The sequence below is a fragment of the Chlamydotis macqueenii genome, chromosome 25 (assembly GCF_036417535.1).
Source record: "Chlamydotis macqueenii isolate bChlMac1 chromosome 25, bChlMac1.mat, whole genome shotgun sequence".
Taxonomy (NCBI): Eukaryota; Metazoa; Chordata; class Aves; order Otidiformes; family Otididae; genus Chlamydotis; species Chlamydotis macqueenii.
The window spans coordinates 1,417,979-1,435,574 of NC_141580.1; the positions used below are offsets into that span (position 1 = coordinate 1,417,979).

The 17,596-nt window shown below is 48.0% G+C and overlaps 1 protein-coding gene across 1 annotated transcript; it reads right to left on the minus strand.

Annotated features, from left to right (window-relative positions):
- Nucleotides 1–1,981: 1,981 nt before the first annotated feature.
- On the minus strand, nucleotides 1,982–17,098 carry HOXB3 (homeobox B3). The gene is made up of 4 exons (XM_086766660.1): nucleotides 16,908–17,098; nucleotides 11,504–11,562; nucleotides 5,323–5,876; nucleotides 1,982–4,266 (listed from the first exon to the last, which is right to left on the minus strand). The coding sequence occupies exons 3-4, from the start codon at nucleotides 5,756–5,758 to the stop codon at nucleotides 3,503–3,505; spliced, it is 1,200 nt and encodes a 399-aa protein (XP_086622786.1). The 5' UTR covers nucleotides 5,759–5,876; nucleotides 11,504–11,562; nucleotides 16,908–17,098; the 3' UTR covers nucleotides 1,982–3,502.
- Between the last annotated feature and the right edge of the window lie 498 nt (nucleotides 17,099–17,596).

The following is a 17,596-nucleotide window of genomic DNA, read 5'->3' on the forward strand; positions in this document are numbered from 1 at the left end:
AGAAGCCTAGAAACTTTTGTCGGTTCAAGCATCTGTGTGGGCGGTAGGGTTTCTGAGAACCACATAATAAATCTAAAGCTGCAGCCGAGGCCGAAGAGCAGTTTGGCGAAGGGGTGAAAACAAATTTTTAAAAAGCACTTTCAACAAGCAGCTCGATCTAAGGCAGAATTTCCCTAAATATTTTGTATCTGTGAATGCGCTTGTAGAAATCAGCACCAATCTACTCAATCCCGGCAGATCGGGACTGATGGAAAAATTAATAGGTGGGGTTCCGATCATTTCTTTCTCGTTTGGATTAAAGTGGCGGATTGGGGGGCTCGGGCTTTGTCGTGAGGCTACCGGTTCCTCCCAGCTCGAGGGACGGTACCGTTCGTTGGGATACAGGGAAAGAGTTTGGGATGCGAAAGGAAACTCTTTCTGGCCGCTCCCAAGTGTTTTCGATGCTTTTGGTAACACGAAAGTTGCAAGGAAGGAAAAAAAAAAAAAAAAAAAGAGAAGAAAACACAAGAAAAATAAAATAAAAAGGAACCTCCTGGGGAAGGAGGAGTTTTTCCCACGCACCACACGGAGGCACAAGGAAAAAAAAAATCTTCCTACTCGCGGGGAAAGGCGTCACCTTATAAAAATAAATCCGCGGGGTTAGTGAACGGTAGAGAAATGCAATAATTGTCAGACAAACCCGGGCCCGCTGCTCTGATGCAGCGGCGCAGATGAAGCCGCGCCTGTCAGGAGCCGTGGGAGTGGGAGCCCACGGGAAGCCGAGCCTCGGAATCGCCTTCTTTTGCCCCGTTTTAACGAATTCCGGGGAATCCCTGACAGAAAACCCAGCAACATGGCGACCGGGATGCGAGACTGGGAAAATGATATTCAAGGGTGGGGGGGAGCCAAGGCCAGACCCAGGCGCCTGTTCGGAGCCGCTTTTGTGCTTTTAAGCGACGAGACCCCCGACCCGCGTGGACGGGCACGGCCCAGCCCTGTCCCCGCGAGAAAAACAAGCCCTGTCTCTCCGTTACGGCCTTATTTATTATTGCCCCAAGGTTATAATTATTAACCTGGAACCGCATTTATTACGAGAGATCAGAGGTAGGAAGAAACACGAGATCGTTTCTCATGTGAAGCTTTCTCCGCTCGACCTTTCCACGCGCGTGGGTTTATGCAGCACCCACGATGTCCCTGGCTCTGCACCCAGGTGTGTGAAACGCACCCTCCCCGCTTCCGCAGCCCGGCGCTGGTTTCGCTGCCTTTTCCCCCTTTTCCCCCTCTCCCCCCTTCCCCTCTTCCCCAGCCCAGACCCCCAGCGCTCCCAGCCGTTCGCCCCCCCGAGCCATCACGCTTTTATTGCCCCTCGAGGCTTTGATACGAGTTTTCTTAGGGCTTTATTGCGTCAAAGGCAAATTATTCACGGGGTTATCGCATCTGCTTTTGCCACTGGCGGAGAGTTGAGCTCCCTTTCGCTTGCGCTGACAACACACCCCTCGGCGGCGGCCTTTTTTCCCTTTCAATGCCAATTTTAGATGCGTGTGTTAGTCTGAGGTGTGCGTGTATTTTAATAATAATTAATTATAATAAGTAATTTAATTTCTTTTCACTTTTAAGGTCCTCGCATGGAAACTCTGGGCCTTTTTTTTTTTTTTTTTTTTTTTGGTGATTAATCCTTTTCCTTTGTTTTCATTCGCGGCCCAATGGCAGCCCGGCCCCGGCGCCACGTGACCGCCCTTTGTGGCCGCGGGCGCGGGCCGGGCCGCTCAGGGCCGCGGAGGGGGCGGGGGCCCCCAAGCCCCAGGGTTTCACCCCAAAAGGGGACGCGGCCCCCAGCCCCGCTGCCGGGGCCCGGGGACCCCTTCCAGCCTTCTCCGTGCTGTTTCTGCCTCCGCTTTATTTATCCGCGCTCTGGACCCGGCGGATCGGACAAGATAAAAATTGATAACAGAAAGTTTATTCAAGAATTGTTCGACAGCCAACCCTTAAGGAAGGAAAGAAAATAACTACTGTAAGAACAAAGAAAGCTCTCCGAAGAGGAGGGGTGAGGTGGGAGGGAGGGATCAGCTATAGCTCTTCTAATTCAGGACTATACAATTACAGTCTGGTTCTGCTCTCATGCCTCCAGTAGAACTAATTACATTATTCATAAGTACGAAGGTAACATAAAACTACTGGTCTTTCTAAATTACAATAACTAAAATAAGCTGGTTGTACAATGACAAGGAAACACAATGTCCTTTATAACAAGTAAATACTAAAAAAGTACAATTTGTTTTTTTTTTCCTCATATAAATACATAATATTGGGGATAAATAATACCAAAAAAAGGAAAATATTTTAAACTGGCTCTAACCAATAAATATATATGAATGTTCACCAGAACACACACCTATTGAAGGGCGTCTCGACTGAGTTGGACGGACGCCCTTCAAAGTTGTTTTTATACCCATTATATGTAAACTCTAAGTGCAACAAAGATGTCCAGACAAGAAAGCATTAGCAAATACTAGAGATCCATTCACTTCTGCTTCGATTGGAGGACATTCCGTTTGTTCAAATATACCCTGTTTTCACGTAAGGTCAAGAGAAGAGGAGGAAAGAAGCATAGGACTTCTAAGTCTTAAGATTGCTTTTCTGTTAATGAACCCTAAGAAAAAGACCCCCAAAACAACAAAAAAAAACAATGTCATCAGATGGAGACTTTACGTCATCAGAGGCGAAGGTGGGAAAATATTCAGACCTGTCAACTCTTTCTTCCTCTCTTTGGACTGCTGTTATTGTTGGTGGGGGGTTTTAGGCATTTCAAAAACACGTTTCCCAAACCTTTTGCAATTCGTAGACCTCTCTTATTCTAATTTATTATTATTATTTTTGAGAGGGGAGGCGGGGGCCAGAGGGGAAGAGTGTGAATCCCACGCGTTGGCAGGTGTGTATATTTGCAGTTTCTGTGGGGATCGGTGGGAAGTAACTCGGCGAAAAAGGATGCACTTCCTCTGAAGGCTGGAAAGGAAAGCGTGAGGTTCCTCTTGAGAAGGACTTAGAGAGGAGGGTAGTTTTCTTGAGAATCTCTTCTGCATATGTGCGTGTTTACGGAGATGCAGAGACACCAACTGTAAAGACTTGGCTGGCTGAGTGTTCTCCTTTCCAGTGTTCGAGAATTATCAGTGACAATCTGTACTTGGTGTGGAAATGGAGGATGCTGCTGCTAAAATTCTGCTAGATTCCCACAAAACTACCCCAAACCCACTTCAGAAGCATTTGTGTTGAAACATAGGAGGTATATCTCTTCAGAGAGAGAGCTGCTCTTGGCCGTAAATAGTGGAGTGGTTGGAAATTGTGCCTAACAAAACCCAGAAATAATAACAGCGAGCACAATCACCTGGTAGAAATTGCGCTGTCAAAGAAAAAAAACAAAATCGCTCAACACAAATGTTTCTGAACCCAATCCTGCCCTCTTCCCCTCTCCCATGCCCCGTGGCGAGGTCCCATCCGCTCCGCCCGAGCCTGTCCCTGCTCCCTATCACAGGTGGGTCAGCTTGGGCGCCTCTTGGATTCTGCCCTGAGAAGAAGCGTGGTGCGTGGAAAGGTCTGTGTAGGTGGGGTGGGTCTCGCATGGTCCGTGGTGCTGGCTCGGGGGCATCTGCGGAGGCCCGTTGTAGTCCATGCTGGCAGCCTGGTGATGCGGCAGGTGATTGAGACCGTAAAGGGACGGGCCAGAGGTGGGCATAGAATCCACATAGTTACCTCCAACATAGACGGGGCTGCCCTGCATACTGGGAGTCCCGTAGGCCACCCCGTTCCCTTGTAAGACGTGGGGGTCATACTCTGGGGCCGTGTTGGCATATTTCTGTTGGGAGGGGCAGCCTTTGATGGGGTTTTGGTAGTTAGTTGACATGGCATAGGCATTTTGGTGGGGCTTATTGAAGGAAGGCGGCGAGGGGGCATCATAGTTACTGCTCATGGTGTGCAAGGCGTTCATAAATCCGGCGGAGGACTGCATGGGCTGGGGCGGGCTGCCGGTGGGGGAAGGCCCTCCGGAGGAAGACCCCATGCCTTTTGACTTCTGATCTTTCTTATACTTCATCCTCCTGTTCTGGAACCAGATCTTGATCTGCCTCTCGCTGAGGTTCAGCAGGTTGGCCATCTCCACGCGGCGGGGCCTGCACAGGTAGCGGTTGAAGTGGAATTCCTTCTCCAGCTCCACCAGCTGAGCACTGGTGTAGGCTGTGCGGGCTCTCTTGGAAGCCGAGGAGCCTGGAGGGCTTTTCTCGCCGCTGCAGGTTTCTGCTGGCCGCGAAATGAAATAAAAGATAATTACTTACATGCAGAAATTGAATGCATCGTTTCTTAATAAATCCTGGAGCAGGCACAAGAGTTCGACCCCCCCCTTCCCTCACCCCTTTGCATTAGCCTGCACTCCATAATCGTGTCATTTATTAAGAGTTCTGTTCTCCAAAGCTGCCCCTGGTTTATGAAAATTTGATCATGTCATGTAGAAAAGGATTCCACGGCCATTTATTTAGGAGTCGATTATTTCCAACAGATAATTTTGAGAAAATAATATCTGGCAGGGGGACAGTCACTGCAAAGCCAATTAACACCAGCACCGGTCAGTGGTGGGAGGTATTTTGTTTGCTGAGGTATAAACGCACACACAGACAGGCACATCTTCTGGGTAACGCAAATATTTGCATGGACGTTGTTAAACACCAGATTGCATTTTTGTGAGATAAACATGTGTATAACAGATAAAGGATATTAATGTAGAGTGAAGTGTGTGCCGCAAAGTGTATGTGAATGCATTTGTCAGAACGGTGATATTTCCATACCGATCTTCTTCCTTGATTGCATGAGAGAGGCGCATGTGTGCGTGCAAGAATATCCACGTGCCCGTGCACATGGTCTGTGTACGCACACGCACGCCCGGAGACCACCGTATGTACCGCTGCGCGTGGAGGCAGGGAGGTGGGAAGAGAGCAAGCGCTTTGCTTTAGCGTTGCTGGGTTGAGCGGCGGGCGTTCATTTTCAGGTATCAGTATTCCCACAGTCAGACACGGGCTGTGTACAACCGCCTGGTTGTATTTCCCCGTGGCGCTCTGGATACGTTTAAAATAAGCCAACTGCGCGCAGCCAGTGCTGCGGGATGGGCCAAGGCTCGCTCAGCCGGGCTGGGGCATGCGGCTGGCAGCCTTGGGATCATGCCCAGCACCAGGATCCTCGCTGGATCCTCGCTGCATCCTTTCCCCCTCTCCCCTCCCTCCGAACAAGCCTGCCCTGGCTGGTGGCTTCGCTACCTCGCTGTTTCGGAAAGCAGACGGTTACAAAAGCAGAGCAGTGTACCTGTGCTAGGGGAGCTGTTTTTCTGTTTGGAGTTTTGCCTCGATTCTTTCATCCAGGGGAAAATCTGCTTGGTGAGACTGGCGTTTGCACTGAGGTTGGCTTTGCTGGGGGCAGTTTTACTGCTCCCCGGCTGGTTATTGCTGTTGCTACTGGTGCTGTTGGCGGCAGGATTTGGGGGCGGCGAGACAGGGGGAGGCGGATGGTGCTCCTGGGGCAAACTTGGACGCATGCAGCTCCCGTTCAGGTCTTTACTTTTTGCGTGCGGGGTTGTGTTGCCAAGAGACTGGAGGGAGCAGGCGGACCTCTGGTAGTCGTTCTCCACGTGAGAGGCCGGCTGGAAGGGCTGCTGGGGACCCTCGTAGCTGAACCCATTGGCACTCCCGTAGGAGTAACCCCCAAAGAGCGTGGAGCTGTCGTAGTACGTCGTCTTCTGCATCTCTGGGACTCCCCAAAATTATTTTTCCGGCTACCAGGGTCTTGACACCCCTATGGCAGAACATTGGCACCCCAAGGCCACGTGACAGGCCGTTTCCAGCTGTCTATTGGAAGCTGACCTGAAAGGTTAGGAGAAAACACACAATAATAGTACCCGGCCTATGAATCCATCTTGGGGCCTGAAAGGCCCATGACATGAATAGGGTCCCGCAGAACAGGGCGAACAGATGCTTTGAGCAGATTTTGTCCTGCGTCAGCCTAAGGAAGCTCAACAAATGTTACAGTGCCAAAGTGCTGAGCTGCTTTGGAGGGGTAGTTTTCCTGGTTGGTTGGGTGGTTGCACTGTTTTTTCCCTTAGAGGAGGGCACCCAGGATGTGTAACTACACGCACGCTCTACAAGTACACGTGGTTTCACCAGTACACGTCTATTGACTTCTGTATTTATCTTCGTACAAATATACACACCCCCATGCATGCACATGAACTCCCGCATGAACGTGTGTGTGTGTGCATGTAGATGCATGTGTTGTGCACGTACACACATCCATGTCCAGATAGCACACACGTTAGTGTAAATATAAGAACACGGAATGGATAATTGCTAGCTGCAAGCATGAAAGGAATGAAAGTCTGGCTTTCTTACCCCTGACCTATTCAAATCAGCCATTCACACACGTAAAAACCAGCAAGACGTTATGCCGTCAGAAATTACAAGTCTGCTAAGTTTATTGTAGGGCCTCTGTCCAGTATATTTGTGTTTAAACTGGAAAGAGCAAACAATCAATATGTTTTATCCAGGTAACGGTGTCCTGACACAGTTGGCTTGGTTTGCTGTTTACTCAGCAGAGACTCACAATGTCTTTGGAATTCAGTGCAAATATTTTAAGCAGATTTAAGCAGGGGCATGAATTCAAGAATGTGCTTCCTCTGGCCTGTTTATGAGGCTCTCCCTCTCTGGTAGGGCAGGTTGTGTTTGGAAAACATACCCCTTCACTGCCTGCACTGCTTTGTGCTCATCGTCCTGAATCTGGAACTGCCATTGGCAAGAAGTGATTCCAAAACCAGTTTAATTGCTGTTGTTTTTTTTTTTCCCTCGGAAAACAAACGCGGCACCAGGCCATTTGCTCTTAACTTTCTTCCCCTTTGATTGTTCATCATTCCTCCCTCCCTCAATCCAAGCTCAAAAAGTCTAAAAACCCCATCCAAAGCCTCAAATTACAAAGTGAAACCTTCCTTTTTTTCTTTCTTTCTGGCCTTTTAATTTTTCTTTCTTTTTCTTTTCTCAAAGCATTAACTTTCTCTATCGTAAACACAGAGTAGAAATACCCTTAGAAATACGAAAACTATCTTGACCTGAAAAAAATCTGATGTGTGAGGATCAATCAAGCAGCAAACACATTTTTTAAAGGCAGAGACTTCTTTCTGCAGCTCAGAGTTTGCGAGGAGCCACTGTGCATTTTGTTTTGAAATTGATATCCATTGTATATTTAATTGTATCTCTTGTATATTTAATTTTATCTGGGCTCTTTCATTCTCTAAAATAGAATAAAATAAACTCTGTGGAGATAAAGTCTAATGCGATATTTCTAAGTACCGGGGTTTAACAGAAGCCACAGCTCGACAATAAATAACATTTTTTTTCCCTTCCCTGACTGCTGTGTTCTTATGTCATGTCACATGAAACCTCCGTGTCCTCCTAACACAGCCTCAGACGCCGTGCCCACGAAGGGACTGCTTCGCTTTTTTACCCCGATTAAATCCTTTATGCCTTCCCAAATCTGTATTGCGTCTTCCAGAGAGAGGTATTATTGTCTACGGAGGGGATGGTATCCTTGTTGGGAGTTACTCTCATTTGGTTGCCTCGCCATGATAAATTTGTCTTATTAAAAAGTAGACTCCACTACCCGAGCTGAGAAGCTCTGAATTAATTAACAAACAGCAGCGCCTTTATTATGAATAGCTTTGCTGAAAATATCGGCGAGGGCAGAGGTGGGAATTTCTCCAAGGCCTTCCTGTCTGGCATAGGTTTCTTAAAAAAAAAAAAAAAAAAGCCAACAAAACAACCCCAAACCAGAACCGAGCGGAGAGGCTCAGCTGAAGCAGCTAAAAATAACAGCGACGATTTTTTTTTTTAATGTCCATAAAATAAATTTACAATCCCCTTCGCCCAAAAGCTCGCTCGCTTGTGGCTTCCACAGCAGATTTGCTTTGTACCTCGTCTCTCAGCGCCTCGCAAATGCCGCTCATTTATCTTCGCCGAGGACGGCCGCAATCCTAATTATTTACTCCAAGGAATTGTTTAAAAAAAAAAAAAAATCTCAGGCAGAATAATAAATATTCGATTATCTCCCGTTCCAATTAAACCCGGGCAGGATCGCGCTGGCTGTTTCATTACGCTCCAAGTTTCACTTCGCGAGGGGAAACATTTAACCAGCAACTCTGCCTGCAACTTCGGAGTGCGCGGATTTAGAGGCATTAAAAAAAAAAAAAAAAGAAAAAAAGAAAAAAAAAAAAAGAAAGAAAAAGAAAAATCGGGGGAAGGTGCGAGAGGGGAAAGGGCTGCTGGGAGGAGGATGCTCGGCCGAAAAAAAAAATCAGACGGTCGGGGGAAGAAGGTAAAAGAACTCTAAGACGGAGGAATTCTCCTGTAAAGCATCCCCTCCATGTTGGAAATCCTAAATTCACAACCTGGCCGTGTTTATGAAGAAGAGCAGCGCCTTTCCCCTCCCCCCCGCCCCCTCCCAAGGAATATTTCCCAGAGCCAGCGAAACCAGGCATAGCCTTGCTTTTAATTTAAATTATTGTTAATAATAAATATTCTAAACATGCCCTTAACAATAGGTCGGTTGCTCAGAAAGAGCTCAAATCCCAGCGACTGCCTTGCGGTGGATATGCCTGGAAAATAGAGACACATTCCTAAAATTTCCCTCTTCCCTCCCCCCACAACCGAGCTTCACCCCAACCAGAACTCCCCAGTTGTAAAGCCGAGGGGGGGTGGGGGGGGGGAAAGGGCCCTGGATGAGGGCTGCAAAAGAGTCTCTGCGTGGAAGGAAGCTTAAAGCTTGTGAACTCTTCTTGAACCGAGATTGGAGTCATATGGTCATAAATCATTGGGACATATACTCCGCCATTCACAAAGTGATAGCCTATTTGAGTCCGGCTTACCTTAGTCTCTGACGAGCAAAGCACAGGCAGACATAATATATTTTCACATCCAGCATCCACGCAATCAATAAGCAAGGAATGACCCCCTTCCTTTAAAAACGTTAAAGGAATATACGAGAGAGAGGGGGAAAAAAAATCCAGCATATGCATGTACATATGGATTAAAAAAAAAAAAAAAAAAAAAAAAAAAGCCAAAACAGAGGGGGAGGGGGCTCAGCCAGTGGAGCTTTCGGTTACGGCAGCTCAGATTGTCTCTCTGTCTCCGTTTAGGGAAGAGGGGAGGAAAAAAAAAAAAAAATCAAGATGCTTTCCAGCTTCCAAGATGTGCAGAAAAGCTGAGGGCTTTGAATGGACAAACCCTGAGGTTCTGGTGGCCCTATAGACTGGTACGCGCTGCTCACTGATAACAATGGCCTCTGCTTTACCACAGCACGGGGAAGAAGGGAAAGGAGAAGGGAAAAAAAAAAAAAAAAAAAAAGGAAAGAAAGAAAAGCTGAACACAACACCCCCCCCCCCCTTTTTAACTATGCAATGCTTGGCTGGGATTAAAATAATAACGAAAATAATCCCGGCTGCGAGGCGGGGGTAGGCGAGGAGGGGATAAAGCGGAGGGGATATTTAAAAATCGAGGTTTGGTTGGGATTGCCGGGCAAAGCCAACGAGCCTCCCGAACAGCGTCACTAGTGAAAAATTATGCTAATTGCAGACGGGGTGGACAGAGGCCTAGGCGGAAAGATAGCAAAGCTTGCCTTTGATTCACGTGCTTAACAATTAGGTGCCAATTTATGCTAATAAACCCTTTCAACATAGTCATAGACACCCCCCCCTCCCCTTCCGCGGCCGCGGCTCTTTCAAGCGCTGCTGCTTTTCCTCCCCGGCCCCTTCGGCTCGTTTGGCTCCTTCAGACACCCCCCCCCCCCTCCATGAAACCCCCTTTTCGGGGGGCCGGGGGCCGCCGGCCCCGGTGTTTGCAAGGGGATGGAGCGGAGGGGAGCTGGCGGGGGCGTTGGCGGGATGCAACTCCGCAGTCCCGCGGAACTTCGGCGTGAAGTTTGCGCGCCTCAAAGTCTGTGGGCTTCTCTGGCCCCCGCCGGGGAGTGGGTGCAGGGTCTGGGGGGGTGCAGGGCGCAGATCGGGCCCGGGGGAGGCCAAGGCGTTGGACAATAAAGGTGATTATTATTGTTATTATTAATAACGCCGTTATTGCTACGCAAGGCGCTGCTGCTGTCGCCACGGGAGATTTATGCCTTTCCCCGCTCCCACGCGGCTGCCGAAAGCAGAAACTCGCCAAGAAGCGTTTTGGGGAAAGTCCGTGACGAGGAGGGGCTGGCGAGTGGGAGGAAGGCAGGGCAAGGAATTTAGGTGTCTGCACTTTTTTTTTTTTTTCTACTAAGTGCTACTTTTGTTTCACATCGCAATTATCTTCCCTCCTTTAATTCTGACGCTCTCTCCTTTGGGTTAAGTGCTGACGGGGGGAATTTACTTTTAGCAAAACAAGAAAAAGAGGGACCACAAAGGCTCGTTGGACTTCGCTGGGAAGGTATGGCCCGTCGGGGGGTTTGCATCGCCCCTTTTTTTTTTTTTTTTTTTTTTAGTGCACCTTTAGGCTGGTAACTCTGGGAAGAAAAAGAAGGGTGCCCAAGTAAACATTTGACTTTTGAGAGGACTCACTCTGGGCTGGACAGCCAAGGTTTTCTAGGTGGTGGATAAAGTCTTATCCCAAGGACTGCGGTGTTTCCAGCTATTGTTCTGGCTGCAGCCTTCAGAGCCCACATGTGAGGGTTTCGACCAGGGGACATCATTATTGCGATTTTTATTTTTTTTTTCCCATCCCATCTGACTTTTTATGAACTGTTTCAACATAAATCTTCTGCTATGAGGTAGTTCCTATTTTGGAGCCCCGGCGCTGGAATTCCAGGGAAGGAAAGAGGAAAAACAGTCGTGGACTATTCTTTAAAAGACTTCTCTGTAGGTGCAGTGCATGGATATGGATCTCCCTTGACTTATTTGGAGTACCTAGGCAATCAGAAGAACCTCGGATACTGCAAGTAACTCCTCTGAAGTGCAAAATTTTGTTTTAACCTTAACTGCAAGCCGGGAAAAAAAAAAAAAAAGAACAAAACCAAAACCCAGCCCTGTTAAGGTCTTTGCACGTTTGTATGTTGAGCTCCTGTAAGTAGGTTTTTTTAGGCTCCCTGTGTATTGCCATCTTTGCTTTGGTTGCAGCTTATTTTTCTTTAAAATGTAACTCCCTCGCGCTCGTCACGAAATCAGCAGCAAATGTTGCAATCTGACTGGGTTTCCCTTCAAAGGGAGCACAGGAAATATCTTCCATTTAAAACACTCCCTCAACGTTACGGCCATAAATCACAAAGTTTAAAGACAAGCCAGTAGCGAAATGAAAATACTCAGCTGAAATCCGGGGCAGCCGTGCTTATTCTGGGGTAGGTGGAGGGAGGGGGGGAAAAAAAAAGTCACGTTGGCTGACTTTAGAGGAGGAATGGCTTCCAAGCCTGGTGAGGAGGGACGTACGGAGACAGACAGAGACAGGGAGCAGGTAGGACGTTCAGCAAAACTCACCAGTTCTCGGATGTCTGGTCCAGTACGAGGCAGCGGTGGACTTTGAGAAAGGAGAAGAACTGGAAGGGTAAAAAAAAAAAAAGGGGGGGGGAAAGTATGGAACTTCGGTCAGAAAAGCGTGGACAAGGGGATTCATCATCGAGAGAAACCTTTGGGTGGAAATGGGGAGAAGACAGGCTCTGAGGAACAAAAGCCCCGCATTTCCTCTGAGATTATCTCCTGTCCCAACCACAGCACTTCCAGGGGCTGCACCCCTCTCCGTCCATTGGTAACCCGCTGCACTCATCCGAAGCAGTGGACACACAGGTTTATTTCTGTACATCTGATGCAAATCCCCCTTTTCCCCGGCTTTTCCTCCCACCTTCCCCCGTGGAAACCCCCCGGCAAGAAAAACGTTTCACCCGCCCTGGGCTTCGCGTTCGTGATGGCGTGAACCGTGGGAGGTTTGTCCACGGCTGGTGGTCAACTCTGAATGCAAGTAGAAAAATATGTCTATATCGGGAAAGGTTTTGGTTAAATTGTGGTGGTAATTTCAGAGTTAAATACGTTCGAGAGATTAATACACGCAGTTAATTAGCTCTGGGTTCAACAACAGCAGGGGAAATAGGAAGCCGTTTTCCTGAAAGGCAGAAAAGCCTTAAGGACTCAGAATATATTTTTTTTTCGTGTTCCTCCGATGTGGTCAGAAGATCGCCACGGAGGACGGAGATGCTTTATAGCGTACGAGGACACCTTTCACACAGCAGTGATTTGGTATCAGGATTAACGGTATCGAGCCGTAAACATTTTGAAAGCCACGCCGAGATTTATCACCGCAACTTTGGCACGAAGGACTCGGAAAGGGAGAAAGAAGGGGAGGAAAAAAAAAAAGCAATCTCATTTAAAAATATTTTCGTTTGGGGAAACATTCAGTCGCTTTAATAATCCCGTTTCCGTTCTGTATGTTGATGTTATTAATCTCAAATAAAAATGTTCCCCTCACACCCCTACTCGGCTTGTGACAACATCCCCGAGTCCATAAATCACCCGCGGATGCATCGTGACCTTCTCTAGTCGGCGGCCTATAGCTGTATTTTTTATTAGTGTTATTATTGCATGCGCGCACACTTTAATACACAGCTTTGGCAATATTCCACTTACATCACAGCCTTCCCCGGTTAACTGGGGCTTTTCAGTTCCCTCTGTGGAGTACACGCAGACATTTGTAAAGAGGGGGAAAAAAAAAAAAAGGAAAAAAAAGAAAAAAAAAAATCACCCTTTCTGCTCTGTGAGCTCAGCAAACGCAGGCTGGGTCTTGGCAAGTTCCTCCCACGCCGGGCCCGGGGAGGAAGAGGAGAAGTGGGCAGCCCGAGAGGAGGTGGAGAAAAGAGGGGGAAAAAACGCGTTTATTTGGAGTGGATGCGGGAGGGAGAAGGGGAAAAAAAAAAAGAAAGAAACAAACAAAAACCCGCAAATAAGCTGACATAAATAACGGCTCCAGCAAGGAGGGCGGGGGGGGGGGTGTTTGTTTTCCTTTGTTTTTAATTTATTCCCTTGCAATACAGGCAGAAGAGGGAGCCAGGTTTTTTTCCCCCTCCCGGTGTTCTTTGTTTTGGCTTTTTCTTTTTTTTTTTTTTCTCTCTCTATGTGGTTTGCATTAATTTTTCTCACGGAGGCGGTGCAGAGCCAGCCCAGCCCCTGCCCGGCCTGCACCCGCCGACGGGCTGATGCCCCCCAGCACCCACCGCCCATTTACTTTTTTTTTTTTTTTTTTTTTGGTCCAAAGGGAAGGCTTTTGGGTTTTCCGACTCCACAGAGAACCCGAAGGAGGAGAGAGCTCCGAGGAGGAAGGGAGAGTTATGGAGGGTCCAGGACCTCCTGAAACCCCAAACAGAAGCCAGCCCGGATAAGAAATCAAAATGAAACGCAAGGAGCAGTGGGTTTGCCTTGACAGATTAGACCTTTTTCTCCCCCTGACCTTTGCTTAGAAGAGCAATAACTCACCAGGTTAATGATCAATCAGCGGAAATGCTTTGGAATTGTCTCAAAAAAAAAAAAAAAAAAAAAAAACCCACAAAAAAACTACCAACCAGGCGCCACCCAACTCCCGGGTTCGGCCGGGGCCGGGTCCCCCGACCGTGGGTCCGCCCGCCGCCAAAACCCCAGCGTGGGCAGAGGTGCGGGGGGGGATAGAGGGGCCTGGGAGGGCGAGGAGACTGCGGTTTGCGGTATCAGCCCCGCACAAATAGCGTTTTGGGGATAGCGGGCTGGGGATCACCGTCCCCGCTTTTCTTCTCCCCCCCCCCCCCCGCCTCAAATCTCAAAATAATGGCTTGAATTATGCGCTCACGTGACCAGGACACGTCAACCTTTTGCCCGTTTTTTCCAGAATTCGTAAAGGACCGGCTCCCCCCTCCAGTCCCGCTAATTCCCCCCTCAGCAGAGTCCCCAAACTCCCGGGCAGCCCTCTCCCTCCTGCCACAGCAGCCCGCGCCTTCGGGGCTGCTTTTGCTTTATTATTATTATTATTACTATTAATTATTATTTTAGTTTTCCTTTTCTTTTTCATCTTGTAACCTGAAAGCGAAGGAAGCGAACAAATACTAAGGAGGAAAGCGACCACACCAGCCACCGCTCCCGAAGCCTCAGCATCCAGCCAAAAGGCAACGACTATGGAAACAGAGGGAAAAAGAACGGGTTTGGGGCACAGGAACAACGGAGAGGGGCTCCCCTGCCTCCCCAGCACCGAGGACGCGGCTCCTCTGCTTCCTACGCTCACGCCCCGGCTCCCCGTTTCTTCCCATTTTAGTCCCCACCCTCCTCCTCCTCCTTAAAAAAAAAAAAAAAAAAAAAAAAAAAAAAAAAAAAAAGGCGTTTGGGGGGAGAGGGAGAAAATGAGGATTCAGAGCTTTTCTCCCACTGCCCTTCCTTCGCCTCCTGGGAGAAGCAGGCACCCACGCTACCGCCGTGGCCGTTTCTGTGAGAAAAGGAAGGAATTCGGTTATTTTTCGCAGTGATACTCGCCTGAATCCGGGACCCGGCTGGCGCTGGAGAACGAGCTGGGCATGGGGTAGAAGGGAGAAGAAATGAGTTCGGTTTTACCTGCTTCTTTCTGCCAATCCCTACAGACTAACCACTGCTGAGGAGAAAGTCTCAGGAGAGGGAGAAAGAAGAGGTGTCAAGGAATGGTATTTCTCTGGTTTGGGATGCTTAGACTGAATATTTACCGTCTGCGGGGACCCGTGAGGGGACCCGTGAGGGTCCCGCATCCTCCCTGCACCGCGCATCTCTGCAAACACCCCCGCACCGGCACGCACCAGCCCTGCCCTGTGCTAAAATCTCCTGGTCCCTTCAGGGTACTCGCGCTCTCATCCTGATCACCATATCAAAGGGCTCCCGTCCATCCCGGGCTCTTGGTTAATTTTTAATTAGGCGGGAAAGCTTTGGGAACGGCAATGTTTAACGCAGCGGCGGATACGGAGGTGGAAGCGGGGATTTTAAATCTTATTTCTGTTTTTAACACGGAGGCGAGCGAGGCGGGACGCACCTCGCTGCAACACGCGTGGTTTTGCCAGAAATATCCCATCCCTACGCCCACCAAAGCCCTGGGCAGAGGGGATAACCTACCTAGGGGGAGAACCCCAAAAAACCCAGCTCTTCGGAGCTCATCCACCCCAAAAAACTCATCTCGGTGCTCCTGTATTTACCCACTGCTGCCGTGCCACGAAGGGGAGCTGAGCTCTCAGCCCCCCCGACTCCACACAGAGATCAGATTCCCCACGCTGGGGGGGGGGGCGGTGGGAAAGAAAAGGTCGTTTTTTAGGAAGGATGGAAGAAACGAAAAATTGAAGGGTGGAAAAGTACACTCCCCCCCGAAAAAAAAATCTCCTGTCCCGAAAGAGCAGAATTGCGAGCACCACCACCATATAGATCTATACGGTTAAATTTCAGAAAGTGTCCATTAATATCAATTTACTTCAATGAAAACTTTGGTTCTTCATGAAGTTGATGATTTATGGTAAAATCAATTAAATTACGGCCACTTAGGGCCTGCGGTTTCTTCTCAGATATAATTCGCCAACAGATCAAGCGCTTGGTAAAAAAAATTTCAAGTTTAGCTGGAGGCGAGTAAAGATAATTCTGAAGCTGAGGAAATTTAATGCAAAGCAATTTTCAGGAGAAAAAAAAAAAAAAAAAGAAAAAAGAAAAAAGCAACCAACAAACCAGTCGGTTGTGTATCCGAGTTCCAGCTCTTTGCCAATATAGCAGTTCGCCTCGGGAAATATTAGACATTGAGTCAAAACTTTTCCAGTTTCTCAATGTATGAGGACATTTTTAGAACTGGCAACTTGTCCGGGGAACAGAGTTATTATCTCGCTCTGAGGGGAAAGGAACCAAAGGAGAACAGAGAGCACAAATATATATATATTTAGAAAAACTTTCCAGGTTTAATTCGATTTCTCGGAGAGTTTTTTTCCTCCATACAAACGATTTTCCTGTCTCGCTCTTAAGATACACATCGGGCGTTCACGGGGGAGGAGGACGGGGGGGATTTTTTTTTTGAGCCAGAAATGAATAGCGCGAGTTCATAGAAAATAACGCGTCCGATATTCCCACGCGAAATCTCAACCGTTTCCCTCTCAGCCCCAGAAACTGCGTTTGAGCGAAGTGACTCATTTTGGAGGACATCCCTCCCTCCAACCCAAACAAACCTTGAACCTTTGGGGAAAGGAAAAAAAAAAAAAAAAAAAGGTATTTTCAGGCTCGGCTTCCCCGGTAGCCACCGCTTTTACGCCGAACGTTGGAGTTTCCATCTTACCCGTCCCGGGCAAACGCACCGGCCGGCTGAACGGAAAAGCAGCTCAGCCGTCCAGATGTTTGTTAGTCACATCTGGCCGCTACACCCAGACCTGGGGAGGGAAAACCCGCTATGGACGTACACAGAGCTTGGGAAATCTTTCTTTCTTTTCTTTTTTTTTTTTTTTTTTTTAGAAGCCCTTGTAATTAGGGTCTGCTTCAAGTAAACAAAAAACTTTGTAGGGCCATAAATCACCATCACATACATTCTTCAGTTTAACACCCCGCTTTTCCAATGGGCTTTTGTAGTTTCTTTTTCAAACAAGAGAGAGGTGCTAAACCTTTAACAAATGTGTCCCAGACAAACTTTGCTGGTAAACACGCGCTCGGAAAGGAGCGGTTTGCGGCCGGTCTCGGTTATGGACCCTGCTCATCTTCAGCTTCCCCGATCCTGCTCCCGAGGCATCGTTCTTAATTTGGTACCAGAAGAAAGGCAGCTATAGCCCACGGTGACCGGTGGAGAAGCCTGTCAAAGCTTTCGGAGCGATTAATTATATCTCACAGAGCGAAGGCAGGAAAGGCAGAGCTGCATCATTCTTTTTTTTTTTTTTTTTTTTTAACTTCTTACCTGTGATACTGTCCGACCCAGGACTTCAAGAGGAAGGAGCGAAGCCGGATCGGGGTGGTGCGAGTTCACAACTGGAGCAGGCAAATTAAGGAGAAGAAACTATTTTATTGCACCCCGGTGGATCTTGCTGACAGCTTTCTCGGACGGTTCGGATTTTTTTTTTCCCCCAAAGATGCTTTGTTTGGTTTTTTTTTTTTTTTTCGACTCACACGATTCAAACGGAACTGACTTGACGTGGAGAAAAAAAAAAATAGCGACTCTTCTAAAACAGCTTAAAGTATTGCAAAGATGCGGCCCCCTTTGCAGAGAGACACCGAGCGGAGGGGGCTGAGATGAGGGTGTCCGAGAGGGGCGTTGCGCTTCATGTTCCTCATTAAAAAAAAAAAAAAGGGGAAAAAAAAAGAAAAAAAAAAGAAAAAAACCCAACAGCTCCCCAAAAACCTCCCCCACTCCCGAATCCTTGGTATCTATCTAGAAAGCTGTTTCTCTTTATAAGGACTTAAAATGTTGCAAGACGGTTATAATACTGAGTGACAAGGGGTGCTGGAGAGAAGGGAACCAAATGGATTCTGGTTTTTAGAGCCAGTAGGAATTGGCCAGCCTTCAATGTCAGGATTCAAAATTGATTCCATATGTGTCGTCCGGGGGAAAGGGGAAAAAACGAAGGAAAGAAAGAAAGAAGGAAAGAG